The sequence below is a fragment of the Stegostoma tigrinum genome, chromosome 1 (genome assembly GCF_030684315.1).
Source record: "Stegostoma tigrinum isolate sSteTig4 chromosome 1, sSteTig4.hap1, whole genome shotgun sequence".
In the NCBI taxonomy this organism is placed as follows: Eukaryota; Metazoa; Chordata; class Chondrichthyes; order Orectolobiformes; family Stegostomatidae; genus Stegostoma; species Stegostoma tigrinum.
In genome coordinates this window covers 124,091,972-124,114,070 of record NC_081354.1, presented here as the reverse complement: position 1 = coordinate 124,114,070, position 22,099 = coordinate 124,091,972, and the positions used below count along the sequence as shown (strand labels likewise).

Here is a 22,099-nt window from a genome sequence, read left to right as displayed (position 1 = left end):
GTAACCCACAAACATAAAGAAAGAAAAATTACAAAACCCCGTGTGTGATACTGAATCAGAGATTTGTGCATAGGGAGAGTGGGGAGAAATGTAGTACAAAGGGTTAGTTTTGACTGTGAAATGCCAAAAAGACAGCACACATCATTATGGGAAATGATGCAATTTCACATGATTTTGCTCTCTTCTGAAGTCTGTTGACAAGATGAGCCATAGCAAGATGGTTCTCAAATAAACTTAACGTTTTTCTTATCTCAGCACAGTCAATAACTGTTCTTTAGAAATACGAATCAAAATTATTAGACATGCTAGAAAATATCTCAAGAAAAAAACAACAAAATGAATCAGACATGATCCAAAATAATCCATACTCTTTCCTTTAATCTGCTGATAATTCAAGTTCATAGTCAATCTGTTTTTGGTGATAGGTTAACATGAATTTTGAAGAAGTTCCTGAAATGTAACAGTTCTGTGATTCTGGATTTCTCATTCCTTCCATTTTTTGCAGCAGAGTAATACTTGCAAATTGTCAGTCCAAGTGCCCAGTTCCTGAATCCATCTTTCATGCGGAATATCTGCATTTTTAGGCAAAATGTTTACAGAATTAGTGGCCTGGAGTGGTATTCTTTAATCAGAAGGTTGCAAATTCAAATTTCACTCTAAAGACTTTGGTCATAAATCTAAGATGACACTCCAATGGAGTAATGAGTGATGTTCTAAAGGACAAAATATTACCTTAGTGGTAGAAGATTGAACACATGGCACATTTTGAATAAAAACAGGGGAGATAGTTATTTGGCCAAAATATAGTCCTAGTTAACATGACAGAAAAGCAAATGTCATATTGTGGTATGTCCGTTTATTCTCTGTGCTTATTATTGGCAACCGTGCCTACACTTTCAAAAAGTACTCCATTGGCTGTAAAACATTTTGGTCCACCTAAGCACGCGAAAAGTTCTAGATCAATGCAAGTAATTCTTTCAATGTAATTTTTCATTCAGAAAATTGTACCTCAGTTTAACTTTCACATGTTTCATTCACCACCCTGACACACTGCTTAGACAAGGAAGTAAACAAACATTGGCCTTCCTGCGTTAGATATGTATGTTACTTGTGAAAGCAGTCTGGAGTGACTCATCCTTTAACTATTACCTCCTCCTGTCTGGAAACAGCATTAATTGTACCTAGTGCATCTGCCAAATGAATTTAAAGGTGTGTGCACAAATCAAAGTTCTGCAAATCTTGCAGGGAAAAAGGCTAGGACTCAAGCATATATAAAAAAGAAGTTTGATTAAATGAAGTTGCAGAAGTAATGCAATTTTGATTCAGTACGTGCAGTTTTTAAAATTTTATTCATGGAATGCAGGCATCGCTGGTTAGTTCCCATTGCCCATTCATAATTGCACTATAATTAAGTGACTTGCTGGGCCATTTCAGAAGACACTTGACAGTCAATCACATTGCTGTGGGTCTAGAGTGACAAGTGGGCCAGACTTGATAATTGTAACAGACTTCCATGCTTAAAGAACATTGGTGAACCAGATGGGTTATTATACAATTGACAATAGTTTCACAGTTGGCATTAGACTAGTTTTAATTCCAGATTTTATTGAATTCAAATTCATGTCTATATAACATTATTCTGGGTTATTAGTCCAGTATATTACACCACACCACCATCACCCCTAGGCTGAGTAAGAAAGATGTCGGTTAACCTTGAATCTAGCAGTCAAGCACATGACTTAGGCTGACACTGAGATACTGAGGATTTACCAGACTTCAAAGATGAGTCTCCTGAAGAAATGTTAAACTCAGACCTATCGAGCTATTTCATTGGGTCATGTGGATTTAAAGAAAAACCCATTCAAAGAACGACAATTAGATTTCCTGCTGTTCAGACAATATTTCATCCTTAAACAGCACCATCAAAATATTGACAAAATTACTGGCCTGGGACTGTATTCTTGCCATAAGCAGAAGACTGCATATTCAAATCTCACTCTAAAGACAGGGTCATAAATCTAAGATGACACTCCAATTGAGTAGTGAGGGAGGGGAGTCAAGCACATTCTGAAGTGCTGTCTTGTGGACAAAATGTTAACTAAGGGTTCCAAGTGGTAAGATAGAACCCGTGGCACAATTTGAATAAGGATAGTGGAGATTGTTATTTAGCTAATATAGTTATTTAGCCAATATATGTTCCTAATTAATATGACTGAAAAGCAGATTATCTGGTCAGTGTGATACTGTTGTATGTGTGATTATTTTCTGTGCTTGCTATAGGCAACCATGCCTATGGTTAGTAATTCATCCAACTTACTGTGCACAAGCTAACTGTTGCCCGCTTACCATCACAACAGGGAGCACATTCAAAAAGTGCATATCTTGAAAGACATGATGCTCTCATATAAACTATATTCTTCTGAAATAGATAAAGTCAATTTCAAGGCAGTTGTTGAGTAAGTGGGGAATCAAATGAAAACTCTTGCACGACATCAGGAAGCAGCAGAAATTCATGCCTCAGACAACACAACATTTTTCTGACATTTTCAGCGCATTGATCCATGCAAATTAATACGGTTGCACTAAGCTTCACTCCCATTGTAGCTAAAGCAAAAACTAGGATAAGTGTACTTTCACAGCAGGCATTTGAGAATAGCGAATGTTATAGCGAAAGGAATGCTGAATTATTTTGAAAGAAACTTGAAATATACAGATAGAAAGGCATATATGGCTAGACCTCATTTTCACCATGGACATCCAGTCCCTATAAACCTGTATTCCTTATGCAGATGGCCTTAAGGCCCTCCTCTTCTTCGTATCCCACAGGCCCGACCAGTCCCCCTCCACCGACACCCTGATCTGCCTAGCCGAACTCATACTCACCCTCAACAACTTCTCTTTCGATTCCTCTCACTTCCTACAGACAAAGGGGGTGGCCATGGGTACCCTCATGGACCCAGGCAATGCCTGCCTCTTTGTAGGTTATGTGGAACAGTCCCTCATCCGCACCTACACTGGCCCCAATACCCACCTCTTCCTCCGTTACATTGATGACTGTATCAGCGCCGCCTCTTGCTCCCCAGAGGAGATCGAACAGTTCATCCACTTCACCAACACCTTCCACCCCAACCTCAAGTTCATCTGGGCCATCTCCAACACATCCCTCACCTTCCTGGACCTCTCAGTCTCCATCTCAGGTAACCAGCTAGAAACTGATGTCCACTTCAAGCCCACTGACTCCCACAGCTACCTAGAATACACCCCCCTGCAAAAATTCCATCCCCTATTCCTAATTCCTTCGCCTCCGCCGCATCTGCTCCCAGGATAAGGCATTCCACTCCCGCACATCCCAGATGTCTGCGTTCTTCAAGGACTGCAACTTCCCCCGCCCCCGCAGTGGTTGAGAACGCCCTTGACTGTGTCTCCTGCATTTCCCGCATTCTCACACATCCCTCACACCCCACCCCCCCAAATAACTGCCCTAAGAGAAACCCCTCATCCTCATATACCACCCCACCAACCTCCGGATACAACGCATCATCCTCCGACACTTCCGCCATCTACAATCCGACCCCACCACCAAAGACATTTTTCCATCCCCACCCTTGTCTGCCTTCCGGAGAGACCACTCTCTCCAGGATTCCCTAGTCCACTCCACACTCCCCTCCAACCCCACCACCTTCCCCTGCAACCACAGGAAATGCTACACTTGGCCCCACACCTCCTCCCTCACCCCCATCCCAGGCCCCAAGATGACTTTCCATATTATGCAGATGTTCACCTGCACATGTGGCAATGTAGTAAACTGTATCCACTGTACCCGGTGTGGCTTCCTCTACATTGGGAAAACCAAGCGGAGGCTTGCGAGCTCTTTGCTGAACACCTATGCTTGGTTCGCAATAAACAACTGCACCTTCCAGTCACGAACCATTTTAACTCCCCCTCCCATTCCTTAGATGACATGTCCATCATGGGCCTCCTGCAGTGCCACAATGACGCCACCTGAAGGTTGCAGGAACAGCAAGTCACATTCTGCTTGGGAACCCTGCAGCCCAATGGTATTAATGTGGACTTCACCAGCTTCAAAATCTCCCCCTCCCCCACTGCATCCCAAAACCAGCCCAGCTCGTCCCCTCCCCCCACTGCATCACAAAACCAGCTCAGCTCGACCCCGCCTCCCTAACCTGTTCTTCCTCTCACCTATCCCCTCCTCCCACCTCAAGCCGCACCTCCATTTCCCACCTACCAACCTCATCCCACCTCCTTGACCTGTCCGTCCTCCCTGGACTGACCTATCCCCTCCCCACCTACACTCTCCTCTCCACCTATCTTCTCCTCTATCCATCTTCGGTCCGCCTCCCCCTCTCTCCCTATTTATTTCAGACCCCTGTCCCCATCCCCCTCTCTGATGAAGGGTCTAGGCCCGAAACGTCAGCTTTTGTGCTCCAGAGATGCTGCTTGGCCTGCTATGTTCATCCAGCTTCACACTTTGTTATATTGGATTCTCCAGCATCTGCAGTTCCCATTATCTATGTCTATGAATAGCCTGGTAGCTTTCAAGAGTTTCCCTTAAGTAGACTGCCACAAAATTCGACTAAAAGTCCTCCTTATCCCAGAGATGTTTTGAATGACATCCATACCCAGAGTCACTAAATGGAGATTTCAACTCACCTAAATAATAACATGAAATATTCCCAATCCATTAAAAGGTATTCCCTGAGATCATTTGCTGATCTGATTTAATTATCTGTTGGACTAGTCCTGAAGGTGAAATAGCTAAGCATCACGATTACCTTTATCAGGAGAGAACAATAGGTACTATTCTTTTGATTAGCTACTACACCATCACAAATGATTTACATTTTAAATCAGCTTTAATGAACTGGAACTGGAAGAAGACTGGATTCAAAATGTTAACTCTGCTCTCTCTCCAAAATGCTTCCAGGCCTGCCAAGTTTCTCTGCCTTTTTGTTTTGTTTCTGCTTTACAGCATTCACAGATCTTTGTTTTAGTTTAGTTAAAATTAGTTATTGCTTAAGCAAGACCAGTGAATGTTGCCAAGCGCATTGATGGACTTGCTACAGATTAAGATACAAGTAACATAGATTTGGATGGCCTCAAGTTGAAGGAGGATGAAATGTGGGAGGCCATCAGGAGTGTGCTGAAGTTGTCAAGTCTAAAGATTACGGAGGCAAGAAGCAGATGAGCTGAAAGGGGAAAGAGCAGCATCCTAAGAGCATAAAAGCTGATGTTTCGGGCCTAGACCCTCCATCAGAGAGGCTCTCTGATGGAGGGTCTAGGCCCGAAACGTCAGCTTTTGTGCTCCTAAGATGCTGCTTGGCCTGCTGTGTTCATCCAGCTCCACACTTTGTTATCTCGGATCCTCCAGCATCTGCAGTTCCCACTATCTCTGAAAGGGGACAGAGTTGGGCAATGTTACTGAAGTAGAAATGAGCAGTCCAGTGATGGCACAAATATGAGATCTTAAGTTCGTCTGAAGATCAAATGTGAAACAAAGGTTATGAATAGGCTATTTTCATCCCAGACTGTTGCAAGGCGATTGGATGACAGCAAGGACTGAAAACAATAGCTTTAGTCTTTATTATTTAATTGAAGGAAATATCTCCAGGTGTGAGAAAAACCATCTGATAATTCATCAATAGTGATGGATTCAAGAGGAAGTATGAGATAGAACTGAATGACTTCAGCATTCTGAAAGCTAACATTGTGTCTTTACATGATGTCAGAGGGGCAATATGTAGTCGAGAAACAGAAAGTGGCCAAGCGGACATCCTTGGAGGATACCCAGGTGAATGCTGAAAGGGGCAGGAATAGAAGTGATTAATTAGGACTGGAACAAGGTAATAGTAGTCCCACAGAGGGATAAAGAGTGGAGAGGCATTGGAGAAGGATCATATGATCAATTGTGTCAAAGCCTGCAGAAAGATCAAGAAAGATCATGCATCACAATTGGATAGGAAGTCAGTGTGACTATTTTGTATAGTGGCAAAGGCAGAAGCAAGATTGGAGAAATTTAAACATGGAGTGTCGACAAAGATGGAGATGGATTTGGAGGTGAGAACACATCCAAGAACCAGGAAAGTGAAGTTGAGCAAGAGCTGGAACTTTGCAAATATGGTGGGTTTTTTTAAAGAAAGAGATGAAGACAACATATTTATGGACGTGAGGTACAACACCTGAAGAGACAGAACTGTTTACAAAGTCAACTAACATGGGGCCCAAGGGGATATTTAGGTGTTTAGCAGTTTAGTATGAATAGGACCAAGGAAACAGGTCTCATTGTCAAGATGAGAGGTTGAGAAGGGAGTTAGCCACAAAACTAGAGAAAAATGCAGAAGAGTCCTTGGTGTTGACTCTAAACTCTAAATGATATTCCAGAAAGTATAGCTTGTGTCCTGAAATTAATAATAAATATGAGCCCAAGACACCATTTATTTCCAGCTGGATTTATTACATGGTAAAGATCAGAGGAAATAACATAATCAATATTCCTCTCTCCAACACAACCAGCAAACAGCACCTCATTATTTATAATTTTCTTGCTGTCTGAAATATTACAACAAACAAACGACTAAGTTACTTACTGCACTTCATTGCAGTTCAAAATAATTGTGAATTACTTAGCGATATTTTTTGAAATCCGACAAGGTATTACTCTGAAAGACACATTATCCCATTATTTTGATGACTCTTGTTAGAATACAATGAGATCATTACCTAGGTGAAAGATGGAGAATGTTGACACATCTTGTACAGTTTGCTCAAATATTTAGCCATTTTCATTTACATTTAACAATGAGCATGTTTTTATTATGAATAAACAAAGGTTCGACTATGTGATTCTAACAAACTTTCTGTAATTAACAACTCAAAACTGGTTAATATTATTGATGTATGGAAGTTACAACCCAGCACATTTTCCCAAACAGAATCTGACACTTATCCTCCATCCAAGAAAACAGTTCTCAGCTATCTTTCATGCAAGCTCACATATCCCTTTACCCATATCTATCCAATGTAATCTTAAATATTGATGTTGTTTCTTTTTTGATCACAAATCCTGTGTAAGAGTTTCTCAATGTGTAAAATGTTCCCTGTGTGCCAATACTTTATGTTATAGCATATGTTTCTCATGGTCCACATGGTCGAATATGGATACGATAGCCTTCTGGTCTAACAAAAAGAGTATCTTGTAGTCATCAAGATATGCACTGTTGCATCCATGCAACTATTTACACATTACGAGAATAAGAGGATCTGGTCTTTGCTCTCACTCCTTCACGATCCTTAATGACTCTCTTCCAAGCCTCATGATATCACTACAGTGAGTGGTGCTAATTGCACTTGATCATTTTAACACTTTTAGGCCCATAAACAACTGAAATAAACTTGTAAATAAATACTGAAAGAACTGCATATATATAAAAATCAGAAACAAAAACAGAAGTTGCTGGAAAATCTCAACAGGTCTGCCAGCATCTGTGAAGAAAAATCACAGTTAACGTTTTGGATCTGGTAGTCCTTCCTCAGAACTCATGGTAGCAAGGAAAATGTTGGACTATATGCAGAAGACAGGGTTGGGGGAAGGGATAAGGAGGAAGCAATAAGTGGGGATTCAGCCCAAACAGACAGAACAGCAGGGTAGACAAAAGAGCGGATAATGACCTGGCTAGGAGAGCGAGTAGCAGTTAATGGAGCCTGTTAACGGCGAACAATAGATACTGTGTAATGAGAGACTATGTGATAACGAGGCCTGGTGTGTGGAGTTGGGATCTAGGAAATGGGAGAGTTCAGGCTCTAAAATTATTGAACTCAAAATTGAGTCCAAAGGGCTGCAGGGTCTCTAAGTGGAAAATGAAGTGTTGTTCTTCCAGTTTGTGCTGAGATTAATTGGAACACTGCAGCTTGCCTGAGACAGAGGCGTTGGCCAGGGAACTGGAAGTTCAGTGTCATTTTTGCAGGCAGAACAAAGATGTTCTGTAAAGCAGCCACCCAGTCTATGTTTTGTTTCCCCAGTGTAGAGACCACATTGTGAGCAGTGAATGCAGTAGACTAGATTGTGAGCAGTGCAGGTAATGTGCTGTTTCACCTGGATGGTATGTTTGGGCCTTTGGATACTGAGGAGGGAGGAGGTAAATCGGCAGGTGTTACATCTTGGGTGATTGCAGGGGAAGGTGCCATGGAGTCGGGAGGTGGTGTTGGGGGTGAAGGAAGAGTGGACCACGTTGTCCCAGAGGGAACAGTCCCTGTGAAGGGCAGACAAGGGAGGGGGACTTGCTGGAGGTGGCAGAATGGCAGCTGATGATCTTCTGCATGAGGATGCTGGTGGAATGGTAGGTAAGGACAAGGGGAGCCCTATCGCTGTTGCGGGAAAAGAGGGTATGAGGGCGAAAGTGCGGGAGATGGATCGGACCCGCTTGAGAGCCCTGTGGAGAATGGTGCTGGGGAGGTTGCCTGCCACTTTAACACACCACCCTGCTCCCTTACCAACATCTCTGTTTCAGGCTTGCTGCAGTGCTCCAGCAAAGCCCAGCACAACAACACCTCATTTTCTGCTTAGGGACCCTGCAGCCTTCTGGGCTCAACATCAAGTTCAATTATTTTAAGGACTGAACTCTCCCATGTCCTAGCCCACAACCCACTAACCAGGCCTTATTCCGCACTATCTATTGTTAGCCACTAATAATCTTCATTAAAAGAGATAGTAGGAACTGCAGATGCTGGAGAATCTGGGATAACCAGGCGCAGGGCGGGATGAACACAGCAGGCCAAGCTGCATCATAGGATCAGGAAAGCTGACGTTTCGGGCCTAGACCCTTCTTCTGAAAATTAACAGTTATTCACCCTCCCAGCCAGATCGTTATCCACTCCTTTGTCAGTCCAAATTGTTTCTCTCTCTTTGGGCTCTATTATCCCCACCTATCATTTACTCTTTTCCACCTCCTCCCACCCTATCTTCTGCAACATTTTCCTAGCTACCAGATAAAGTGTGAAGCTGGATGAACACAGCAGACCAAGCAGCATCTTAGGAGCAGGAAAGCTGACGTTTCAGGCCTAGACCCTTCCGAAACGTCAGCTTTCCTGCTCCTAAGATGCTGCTTGGCCTGCTGTGTTCATCCAGCTCCACACCTTGGTATCTCGGATTCGCCAGCATCTGTAGTTCCTATTATCTCTGATACAATTTTCCTAGCTACCATGAGTTCTGAAGAAGAGTCACCAGGCTTGAAATGTTAACTCTGTTTCCTCTTCACTGACGCTGCCAGACCTGCTGAGCTTTTCCAGTAACTTCTGTTTTTGTTAAAGAAACTTATTTTGTGTTCTGTTAAATCTTTTATATTTATCACATTCTAAACTACTGAACAATTGGGAAAGGCTACTTCCCTGTATTCTATCTATTCATTTCACATTTTAGCAAACTTCTATCACATTTCTGTGTGTTCTGGATAATTTTATTTAAAAAGTTTTCAGTACTTCTAATCTTCCTTTACATTTGTATTTCTTCATGCCATGTAACATTCTGGTATTATGCCTTGTATCTTCAATGAAGCTTTTGACAGTTCTATTCTGTGAAATTTAATAGTGCACAAAGTATACTAAAAGGGATCTCAATGTTTTAAAATGGGTGATGATTGCCTTCAGCTTTTATATTCTATATCTCTTCTGATTCAACATCTAAAATTCCAAGTTTTTCTTTTGTAATTTTTGCAATATAAGTGCTGTCTTTCTTGTCCAATACCTTGTGCCCCAAATCCATTTCTTTGCTCCAAGGCAAGCCTAATTCCTATGAGATAATAACTACCATTGTTTCTTAAACCAAATGTAGCACTGCACATTTAAACTGATATTAAATTCTATCTGTAATCGTCTTTGGTACACACACACACCAGCAGGGTCAGGAACAGTTTCTTCCCGGCTATTATTAGACTGATGAATGGACTCTCTAGCCTCAAATAATGCTGATCTTGCTAACATTGTTCTTGCCTAGTGCATACCCTGTGCAACGTAATCAGTATGCCTCTAAGTCTTTTTAAACAACCTTTGATCTGTACATCCTTACTTACTATGATCTGCCTGTACTCGTCCTAGACAAAGCTTTTCACTACACTTTTGTACATGTGACAATAAATCAATCAATTGCAACTCATTTTGCCTTGTAGAAAGGGAGATACATATCATATTTTTAGTATTGTCTGCAAACTTCAAAATTAAATCCTTCTGGCATGTATTCAAATTATTCACTTGCTTTATAACAAAAATTACTTCACAAATATCTTGTCTAATAATTATTTCCAATGACTCTGCCCTTAACTCTTAGGGGATTTAATCCTAGAAGAATTTTCACTTTTGCTGTCTGTGTGGCAATATGTCAGATGGGATGATCTCCACAACCAACAGATAAGCCACCTAACCAAAACCTAAACATCGAGACTACAAAGTGTAGAGCTGGATCAACACAGCAAGCCAAGCAGCATCAGGGGAGCAGGAAAGCTGACGTTTCAGGGCTAGACCCTTCTTTTTCAGAAAAATACATCTTGTTGTCTCACATTCTCCAGCATCTGCAGTTCCTACTTTCTTTGCAACAAAGGTGAACATTACCTCCAATCTTTTCAAGAATTTTACTTCAAATGTGTATGGAGGCCTAGCGGCTCAATGAAGTGTCCTGCTTCTAAGGGAGAAAACGCTGGCTGCGTGTTCCATTCTAGGTCTCTTACGCAATGGGGAGAAGTTCATTTGGCTGTTAATCTTTCCGAGACTTCACCATTGGGGCAAGCAAAGGCAGAAACAGTGTACGAGTAAATACAAAAAGAAACTTAGCATCATACAAGCAGACACAGAGTCCATAAGCCTCTCTGATGGAGTTATCCGCTTAGTTCCATACCTCAGTAGTTTTGCTATACGATTTGTTTTGAATTATTTCATATCGCATTTCATCTTGGATCTCTGCAAATCAGAACCACACAATCTAAATTTAATAAATGGAAAACAAACTGTATCTCAAGCAACACGCTGTAACATAAAAATAATATTCTGGAAGTTCTAGTCCACGGAGAGGTCTTAACTTTTCAGGTTGGTAACTTTAATCAGTATTAGAAACATACACACCGGGTTTTACGCATGTTCAGAATTAAGGAACGGGAGGAAGAAAGAACAAAGGGAAATGTGTTTTAGGACGGAAATCTTTTGAAACGTTAGTAAAGATTGTGCTTCCACCATTGTTTCTGCTGGGGTGTATCACATCCTAAAAACATTTTGCATATTAAAAATTAGGACATTTCAATATTATGACATTTTAAATCGACAGACACGCCACCAGAAAACATGTATTAACTCAGTCATCGCCAGCGTTTGGTGTATTTTGCGTTGGAGATTTCTGTTCAGTGGGTGAGACCCAATTGTTGTCCAGCCGACCGACCCGCCCGCCCGCCCGCGACCCGACCCCCAGAAGTGAATGAAGTGATTGAGCGACATGCAGGAGGAGACTTTCCACGATCGATTTCAGCGTCCGGCCGAGCTGTGCATGAGGAGAGGAGATGGGGCTATCTCGAGGGAAGTTTGTCCATATAAGGAATAGGGCCGGACCCACGGGGAGCAGCGGCGGCTCGCGCGCTCCTCCTCGCGCTGCTGCAGCAGCACATTTGAGAGTGAGGAAAAGAAACGGCCAAGTTTGGTGTCAGTACTGTGTAGCAGCCGGCAACACTGCTTGCCTTCTCCCGTACATACCTACCTACAACCGGAGAGAGATGTTATTCACCACCCTGAGCTGGGCCGGCGGCAATCCACTTTAACGACGGCGGAGAAGTGAGGGGGCGGAGCGGGACCGAGGAGGAGGAGGATGTGAGTGCGGCTCCGGGGCGGCTGCTGATTGACTGAGCGGCTGTGTGTGGGGAGGAGGGAGTCGGTGTGGTGAGGGGCTGAGCTCCGCCCGGCTGTATCTCCTGTACGGAGGAAGAGGCCGCTCATCTCTCTCTCAATCCCCCCCCATTGGGGCAGAGAGGGAAGGACGGGGGGCGACGGAGGAGGCCCATGAACTGAGACAGGACAAAATGGCGACGGCGGGCACCGGGAGCCGGACGGTGTTTACCGGGGACACCGGGACTGGGAGCCGCGGCAACAAGAGCTCGGAGCCGAGTGAAGAGCCGGCCTCGGCCCAGAAGCAGCTCGCGTTATGCAGAAAGCACCTCCGTAAAGTCAAGAGTGTCGACTTCGACGCCTCGGTGGAGAAGGAGCCGAGTTCGGACCTGTGTCTGCCCCATGCCGGAGCGGAGCAGCCCGCGCAATCCGGCGGCACTGCCGGACCAGCAGGATATGGATATGGGGGCTCGGCCGGGGCCATTCTTATGGATATAGGCCCTCCGTTCAGGTAAGGAAGGCACTGCCAGGTAATTTCCCTCATTGTTTGTGATAACAGTTTAACTGTAATGAGTAGAAGCGTAACATGAGGGGAAGGGGGATTTTTGTGGGGGGGGGGGTGTATTGGTGGGGGAGCTGGAACGGGATGGGAAAGAAAGGTGAATGAAGGGTTAGTGACTGGGATTGGTCCCACTGTTCCCGCTGCTGGCGGAATATCTGCTGCAGCGTCAGACATTGAGGCTGAATGTAAATAAACAGTGTGTCCTGTAGGTACATGTAACCGCAGCTACACGAGATTTCCCCGTTACACTAAAGATTTTGGTGTTTTGTTGGAGATCTGTCTGCTCAAGAGTCTTTCCTTGCCAAGCCCAGTTTCCGGAATATTTTGAATATGTTGTCGGTTGTGTTGTCATATGATCTTGTCTGATCTTTGAAGAACCAGCCGTTGTTCTTAACTCCACTAGATGTGCATGTCCGTCCGGTTGAGTCATGTTTCATTGAAAGTTGGCGATAGTGGTATACTTGGAGCGGATTTAGCGCGGTGTATGTAATACAGGATTTTGTAGCATTTTATGGTATTGTGAATGTTTAAGGGGGTAATGATATTCGTTAGGTTCTTGCATGCCCTGTTTCGTAAACTTTCATAATGGGACAAAAACAAGACGTCTCCCCCCCCCCCCGGTTCTACAAAAAACTGACCGTACTTGGGATTCAGGTTGCAAGTTTGATGTTTCGCCCGTGAATTTAAGCAATGTAGTAGGATGTTCATAGCACGTGAACGAAGACACGCGTCTAGGATTTCCTGTCATTTTAGGCTTTACGCACTAGCCATGAATTTGCACCTCCAAGCGCAGATTAAATGACAGATTCCTCTACCGTCTTGTGCGTTTGAAATAAGGTACTTCATTTTTAGGTCAAAGTTTTGTGTACGAGTGGATTAATAATGTGTTGTACTTGTATTAATTTTTGTATGCTGTAATTACTTAACCTACGTGTAAGTGGGAATGTTAGTTAAGTTGTATGTCGTGGGGGTATTAATTTTGTGGAGTATTACTAGATTAGTGTCAGTAACTGCGTTTCAAACCTGCAAACTCGAGCGACTTTCATTTTGTGTTGAATCTGAATTGGAGTCTAGCTGCTTTTGGGACATGACTACGTCAAATAGGCGCGGGGGAGGGGGCGGGGCGAATATGTAGTATTTTACTCGTAGATAGTTTAAGGAGGGTCCCAAAGGTGATATGTAGAGGAAACTGTAGTATAAAATATTCGTAAATGTGGGTGCTGCATGAATAGTTGGGCATCGGTTAGCTCAGTTGGCTAGTTTGCAATACAGTAACGCTAACAACACAGGTTCGATTACTATTAAGTACCTACAATCTCAATTTCGCCCTTTGCCTGAGACGTAGTGACCCTGGGATTAACCCATCGCCAGTTCAATGTGTGTGTCTCTCTCTCTCTCTCTCTCTCAAAACAGTCCTGTGGCCCCCTGGGGCTTTGGCGACTTTACTTTGTAACTATGTTAAAACATTTAGAAATTGTTTTTTGTAATGTCGCCACTTTCCGGGAAAATTCAAAGCGAGGAAGTGTAAACATTCGTCTGTTTGAAGTTAACGTGAATTTGTAGAAGGGAAGTATGGTTTTATTTCTAATGTCCGCAGGCGAATAATTTATTGACAGTTTTCTAGCAGTGAAGCAATCGCTGTCACCTTTTTTATCAACTTTTTAGTGAAGCAAGAATACAGTGTATCTGAACACTTAATGGCCCTTGCATGAGCTGTACATGGAGCAGCAAATTTGAATAGAATTTGCTTTGACTTCTTCTCATTGCTGGTTTCACAAATCTTGGCTTTTATTTATCAATCAATAGAAAGTTTTCAAAACAACTACTTTCTGGAGCATTTCTTTTCTCCAGTAATGTTTTTGTTGGATGGCAAGAGAGAACTCTTAAATGTGGATTGTGAGGTGACCGGAATATAAGAATTGCCCTTGCATAGATTTGACTTTTCAAAGTCATTAAACTCTTGCAGAAATGTAAGCAAAAGTTTGTTTTGTTTTATTTTTCTTGTTACCTGCTTTGCATATAAGTGGAGATGATATTTTAGTAATTTTGTCATCTCTACAGCAAGGCTTTCATTGGTCCCACAAATTTGGAACTATTGTTCTATAGTTAGCATGCTTAACAATACAATTCTGATGTAGTTGCTTTTGTTTTCTGGAAAATAGTTTCATTACAAAATCAGTTTCCAAGCCATTTTCCCATTACTGAACACTGAAAATAAGTATATATTTGTTTCTCCTTTTTTCTTGTTTCAGTTTTTCTTTTCTTGGACTAAGTAGTGGTGTCATGACTGCCAGCCAGTTGAGCACTGGACCCAAACAGACATTTTTCGTGTGTGCCCCCTGCAGACAACATTAAACTTTTTGACTAGAGATTCTCATTTAATTAAGTTGCGCTTCGCTGGCCAACTGTCTAAGGCCCTGAGCTGTACTCAAACTACCAAATTTGGGGTGAATTAACTGACGCAAAACATCGATGTTCTCTGTCAGCTGTTTGACTACGAGTCAGAAATAATTTCTAAATTCTGCTGAGCCGCTCATCTACATTTGTTCACAATATTGCTGCCAATTTGATTTATGGTGCTTGCATTATATTCAGCCCTCCAATGACACTGATGATTAGTACAGTGCATAACTTACATGCAGCATGTTAAAGCTTCATTTTTACTTTGCATTGCTACTAATTGTGTGAAGCACTTTGTTCCTGCTAAAGATCTGATGGCAGCAATTAGTATTTGACTTGCAAGGCAAATAGTGCCTACTCTGAACTGACTGAGAATAGAATAGCAGTTTATTGTCACGAGTATTTTTACAACAAAGGTGACAAGTTTTTATATGTTGCATTTTATAGGTTGCCATACTATGGTACCAGTACTAGTGACAGAAGTCCTACAAAAGAGAAAGTAAATATTTTAAGAGTTCATCTGAGATCAGTTTCAGCTCAGGGAAAGTAGTATTTTTTTTTTAAGACTAATGAATTCTGGAATACCTGGAAGCTGCTGCTGGAGATGATTTCCACACCTGGACAAGATCATCAAACTTGGAGACTGACACGCCAGGATAAGGCTGCTACAATAGGAGACCGCTGCTCCAGGCTGAAATACAAGACCTCCACGCTGGGGTTGGATGAGATCGCCATGCCCAGCCCCTGGAATGCCAGAAGCCACTGCCAAAGAAGACCTCCACACTGATGAGACTTTCATGCTGGGACAGGACCTCTGAACCCATAGACTGCCATGTCAAGCAGAGACCATTCCTCTGAGGTGAGTCACTACAATAGAAGAACGCTGTGCCATGCCTAGACTAGCACGCCAGGCTGGAAGCTGCCACTTTGCTGGACCCAGGGTGGAGGAAAATGCCTTCCACTGAAGAAGTTAAAATAGGTAAAATAATAAATGGAAACACACTGAGAAGAAGCAGAAAGTGGGGGGGAAAGAAATAAGTAGATGAAGTAGACTAACTCCGGGCTCCTGGCTGAGGAACCCGCAAGCTGTGCTGCTACGCCTTTCAGCTCAGGACAAAGCTGTCTGTTTGATTAACACTCCTTCCACCACTACACGAGATGCATTAATGAATCTTTACAATGCACCATCAACAATATCATCCTAACCTGCAAACCTAAATATTGTGGGCTACAGAAGCATGAGGCCACCACAAAAAGTGAGTCACCTTGCAATTCTGACTTGCTGTTATATTACCGTTCCTTTACTGTCACTGGATCAAAATTCTGGAACTCCCTTTCTGTCAGCTCTAAATATACAGGTATGTCTGCAAGATGTGTTTCAGTGGTTCAAGGAGGTAGCTCACCACCATGTTCTTGACATTTAGGATGGGTGCAAATGCTGGCCTTGCCAATTGTTCCATGAAAGAATTAAAAAGATTATTGATGAATGGTATAGTGTGCCATTCTTTTATATGCCATTTTTGTAGCAACATGTTCAATTGAATAACTACTTCAATGTAAGTAAGTATTTTTTTTAAAACAAATGTGTGGAACTGAAGAAACACAGGACAGCCAGCATCAGAGAAGCAGGAAAGTTGTTGATGTATATCAGGAGTCTTCTTCAGAAATCGGGAGGTGGGGGAGGGGAAGGAGCTCAGAAATAAATAGAGGAGGAGTGAGGTTGAGGAAGGTAGGTGGGATGGTGACAGGTGAGTGAAGGTAGGGTGTGGTGGGGATTGGTCAGTTAGGTAGGACAGCAAGATAACAAAGCGTGTAGCTGGATGAACACAGCAGGCCAAGCAGCATCTCAGGAGCACAAAAGCAGACGTTTCTGGCCTAGACTCTGCATCGGAGAGAGTTCTGAAATAAATAGGGAGAGAGGGGGAGGCGGACCGAAGACTGATGGTGGAGAGGAGATAGGTCAGTCCGGGGAAGTCAAGGAGGTGGGATGAGGTTGGTAGGTGAGAAATGGAAGTGTGGCTTGAGGTGGGAGGAGGAGATAGGTGAGAGGAAGAACAGGTTAGGGAGACGGGGACGAGCTGGGCTGGTTTTGGGACGCAGTGGGGGAGGGGGAGATTTTGAAGCTTGTGAAGTCCACATTGATACCATTGGGCTGCAGGCTTCCCAAGTGGAATATGTGTGTCAGATCAAGGAGTGGGGATAAGTGGGAGGGTAGGTCATGGGATGGGGTGGGGGAGAGGAGGTTAGTGTTTGAAACTGTAGGCTCCTGAGGCGGCTCCAGTTTGTCAGTGATGTCATTGTGCCACTGGAGGAGGCCCAGGATGGACTTGTCACCCAGGGAGTGAAAGGGGGTTCATGAACTGAGTACACATGCTCTACAAAAGTGTCTCCAAGCTTCTGCTTGGTCTCTCCGTTTTTTTTTTGAGGAGGCCACGATGGATCCTGTATTTATTTCTGAGTTCCCTTTTCTCTACCCATTTCTGAAGAAGGGTCCTGACCTGAAATGTCAACTTTACCGCTGCTTGGCCTGCTGTGTTCCTCCAGTTCCACCACTGTTAGATATGACTCTAGCACCTGCAGTTCTTACTACCCCGAGTCTCTCTTTCTTTTTTTTTTAAAAAAGGGACTATGCAATGGAGTTTGGTATCAATGAGGCTGGGAAAGGATCTGTACAAAATCATTGGAGACTTGTTTCAAACTGCTTAGGCACACTGTCAACAAGAGACAAATTACAAGCTATGGTGTGTTTGGCTGTGATATACTACAAACCTCCACATTTACTGTGTAATTTCTAGGTCAAGAATAACACTTCTTTATGAACAATCAGTATAAGTTGCTGGAGGAAATGGTTCAGTGGTAACCTAGTGTGAAAAGTATTCCCCTCATACCTAGTGCAAGATCACAACTGCTAGATTTGTTGTCTTTTAACTAAGAGTAAATGGAAAATTTAATTTTACAAAATCTTTTTCTCCAAAGCTAATACAGGAATTCAAGCACGTAGCTTTTACTATGGTATTAGTTCTGGAGAAAAACCAGGAGCATTCCAGAAAAGTAACACTCTTTTACTCAATCTTCTTTTCATGAAAGAAAATTAGGGAACACAATTGCAATTAACACTTAATAAACAGGATTAAAACATTTCTGTTCTCAAGGATTTATTGAATGTTTGTAGCGTCAGTTTTACCTTTTGTATAATTATTGAGTTGAACATTGGAAGATAGAACCTGTAGTAAATTTGATACCCATTTGTGTTGTATGTCCTTCGCAGTCATTGAACGAGGTGGATTTCAATAACCCGTACATAGAAAGAGAAATGCAGTAGGAAGCAAGATGTTTCTCTGTCTTGTTGAAATTAATGTTGTTCAAATCTGTTTTAACTTGTTGGCTACATATTTTGAGAGAGAAAACATTCCTAATGTCTGGAATTTTTTTTTCAGTTGCTTTTCTTGTTCTCATCTAGTCTGACCTTTTTCTTGGGATATCCCCTTCCCTGAAAATGTTTTTATCCACAGGATTCCCAGGTTCCTCGTTGCTTTCTTTACAGTTTAACAAACAATTTCCAAAACTTTTCATGATTTCTGTAATGGGAACAGCTACATGTCTCATTGTTTTTTAGAAATACTATGGCAGTTTAACTTTATTGCTGCACCTTTTTTCTTGCTTCCCTTGTTTAATTTATTGCCTTCATTTCTGTATCTTTTGTTCTTGCTTGATGTTGCCTTAGTACGTCTATCAGCACTCCTTCATGTTATCATCGGCTTGCCCAGATCTTTCAAAATAGTTCTGTCGTGACAATTACGTGTCAGTCTTTGTAGAATGATCAAACTGCACTGACACAAGTGAAATTCTGTATCCAACCTAGCAGCAGAAAGGTGAGTGCTCAGGCAGGAGGGGGCTGCTTGTGTTTTGCTCTACTATTAAATCATATGTATCTTGTGCTTTTGTTTTGTCACCTGCTTAGGTTATTACAAAAATTGAACATCATTTTTCATACTGTTTGCTTAATGCGAACGTCCTGATGAAGAGGAGTGCCACTATTGTGAGACTGCAGGATAAACAGAACATTTTAATTTTTAAATGCTGATTTTTCTCCACATAGTTGGAAACCAAATCATTCAGTAATTCTTTAATAGACTAATTTTTTGTTTTTACAACATTTTTGTCTTTTCCCACAGCCTTTATATTTTTTTTAAAAAAAGTGATGGTATGTTCAGGGTTGGGATTCTTCGTGGTGATAGCCACCTAATATTTTCAAAATTGAACAAATCAGTAGCATCAATAGATTAAAAGAAAAGTTGCTGGAAAAACACAGCAGGTCTGGCAGCATCTGTGGAAAGCAGAGTTAACATTTCGGGTCTTCTTCAGGACACCGGACCATAGATGCTGCCAGATCTACTGACACTTTCCAGCATCTGCAATCCTTTTTTTTGGTTTTCTTATATAAGCATCAATAGATTGGTTGGTTGTTTTAACACCGTGGCATCACGGTCAATCCTAAAGTTGTTTTTTAAACCTCCTGATCTCAATGGAATAAAATATAAAAGAGTACTCATGAATTGAGACTTAGTGAAATATTTAGGGTCAAATGTAATTTTGGTTTCCATTGAGGGGAAATTGGCAGCAGTTTATACTCAACAGTATAAGATAAAGTGCAACCACTTGAATTTATACAGCCTTAACATTTCAGCTTTGGTTTTCTTCTCCCCCCCCCCCCCCCAAAAAAAAGCCTCCAGTGGTTGACACAAAAGTGTAAATGTAATGCCAGCAAGTGTTTTTCTGGTTTTAGTAAAATATGGATGACTCCCTACAGACCCAGAATAAAAGTTAGGCTCCTGAAGTCAACTTAAAAGAAGGGCAATATGAAATCCAATCAGGACCAGTGAAGCAGATGTCTTTTCAAATGCTCTGGTCAATTTAAGTATAATGTAGAACTAAAAACTGACAGCATAATTAAGAGCAGAGAACTTTTTCAATGTTCCACTATTCCGCCCTGCTCAAGAACCAGTACTAAATATTGTGCAGTACATTTGTGTCCCTGGCTAAAGAGACTTTGAGACAAAAAGTTGGAAAAATACTTATTAAAACTATATCTTACTTTTAATCTATCAACTGTATTTGGTAATCAGTCTTTACATTTTGCATGCATAAGTGATATATCTCCAGTACTTAGAATAATTTTCCATTTTTGAATTGGAGAAAGAACAAAATGTTCCACATCGTGAAAACTGGTTGCATCACTAAGACCTACACCCACTGAAAAGAAAATTATGTCATGTAGTAAACACTCTATGGTTTTGTCAATCTACATACTTCTTCAACACACAGTTAGATTTCCTAGTTTTTATTAGGATCACTTCCTCAGTACTTCTCCTCCAATAAAACTTTTTTTTTTCTTCACACCACCCCAACCTAGAAAATGTCTTCTGCTCAAGGTGGTAAGTAAACATTGAAAATTAGGGATATGACAAAATTGTCCTCTATTTTTTGTTGTGCCATGAGTTTTTGGTTTGTACTTAATAAAAATTTGTCTTTAAGAAGTGATCTGCTTCACTGAATGGAGTTGGATTTTTGTATTGCCTTTCCTTTTGTTTTCCAAATTTGGGGTTTACTTTTTCTTTTTGGGTCTACAAATATGTTGTAATAATGAAATTGCTTTGGATTTAGCAATATAAATGACAAGACTTGGTTTGAGAGAGAGATAATGGGAACTGCAGATGTTGGAGAATCCGAGATTAAAAAAGTGTGGAGCTGGATGAACACAGCAGGCCAAGCAGAAAAATGGGAGCACAAGAGCTGAGGGCCTAGACCCTTCATCAGAAAGGGGGAAGGGGAGAGGGTTCTGAAATAAATAGGGAGTGAGGGGGAGGCGGACCGAAGATGGACAGAGGAGAAGATAGGTGGAGAGCAGTCAGACAAATTAAAGGGGTGGGATGAGGTTAGTAGGTAGGAAATGGGGGTGTACTAGGTGGTTGAATGGTCCAGGTGAGCTTGAGACTCTCGCGCTCGCTCTCGCGACTGTGTTTCCTGCAACTCATCCCTGACAATAACCGCCAAAAGACAACCCCTTCATCCTCACATACCACCCCATCGTCCTCTGACCCCACCACCAAAGACTTTTTTCTATCCCCACCCACCTTTTGTCTGCTTTCCAGAGGGACCACTCTCTCTGACTCCCTTGTCTGCCCCACACCCGGCACTTTCCCCTGCAACTGCAGGAAGTGCTACACTTGCCCCCATCCCTCCTCCCTCACCCCTAACCCAGGCCCCAAGAAGACTTTCCAAATCAAGCAGATGTTCACCTGCACATCTGCCAATGTGGTATACTGCATCTGCTGTACCCGTTGGGGCAACCAAGCGGAGCCTTGGAGCTCTTTGCAGAACACCTACGCTCGGTTCACACTAAACAACTGCACCTCCCAGTCATGAACCAATTCAACTCCCCCTCCCATTCCTTAGATGACATGTCCATCCTGGGCCTAGTGCAGTGCCACAACGATGCCACCCAAAGGTTGCAGGAACAGCAACTTATATTCTGCTTGGGAACCCCGCAGCCCAATGGTATCAATGTGGATTTCACATGCTTAAATCTCCACTCCCTCTACTGCATCCCAAAACCAGCCCAGCTTGTCCCTGCCTCCCTAACCTGTTCTTCTCTCACCTATCCCCTCCTCCCACCTCAAGCTACACCCCCGTTTCCTGCCTTCTAACTTCATCCCACCCCCTTGAACTGTCCGTCTTCCCCCAGACTGACCTATCCCCTCCCTACCTCCCCACCTACACTCATCTCTACTGGCTCCATCCCTGCCACTTTAACTTGTCTGTCTCCTCTCCACCTATCTTCTCCTCTATCCATCTTGGATCCGCTTCCCCCTCTCCCTATTTATTTCAGAGCCCCCTTCTCTCCCCCCCCCCCCCCCCCCCTTTTCCGATGAAGGGTCTAGGCCTGAAATGTCAGCTTTTGTGCTCCTCAGACTTGGTTTGATTTGTGTTTCAGATTAATAAAAAGTCGTATAACATTTGTTATTAGCATAGACAACAAATTGCATGCTCCTAGCAGATCCTACCTTCAACGTGCAGCATTTTTTTAAAAATAGGATTTAATGGCATGTGATAACAAAGTGTGAAGCTGAATGAACACAGCAGGCCAAGCAGCATCTCAGGAGCACAAAAGCTGACAAAGGGTCTAGGCCTGAAACGTCAGCTTTTGTGCTCCTGAGATGCTGCTTGGCCTGCTGTGTTCATCCAGCTTCACACTTTATTATCTTG

The 22,099-nt window shown here is 42.6% G+C and overlaps 1 protein-coding gene and 1 long non-coding RNA gene across 2 annotated transcripts in view; one reads left to right on the top strand and one right to left on the bottom strand.

Annotated features, from left to right (window-relative positions):
• Positions 1 to 348: 348 nt before the first annotated feature.
• LOC125448569 (uncharacterized) lies at positions 349 to 11,893 on the bottom strand. Its single transcript, XR_007246749.2, has 3 exons — positions 11,747 to 11,893; positions 10,901 to 10,962; positions 349 to 572 (listed from the first exon to the last, which is right to left on the bottom strand). It is a non-coding gene; the product is annotated as an uncharacterized LOC125448569 (long non-coding RNA).
• The window catches only part of map3k1 (mitogen-activated protein kinase kinase kinase 1, E3 ubiquitin protein ligase), a 144,796-nt gene continuing 134,345 nt past the window's right edge, over positions 11,649 to 22,099 (top strand). Inside the window, exon 1 of the mRNA XM_048523759.2 lies at positions 11,649 to 12,382. Within this exon, the coding sequence (XP_048379716.1) occupies positions 12,066 to 12,382 (317 nt within the window). The 5' untranslated portion in view covers positions 11,649 to 12,065. The remainder of the gene's footprint in view (positions 12,383 to 22,099) is intronic.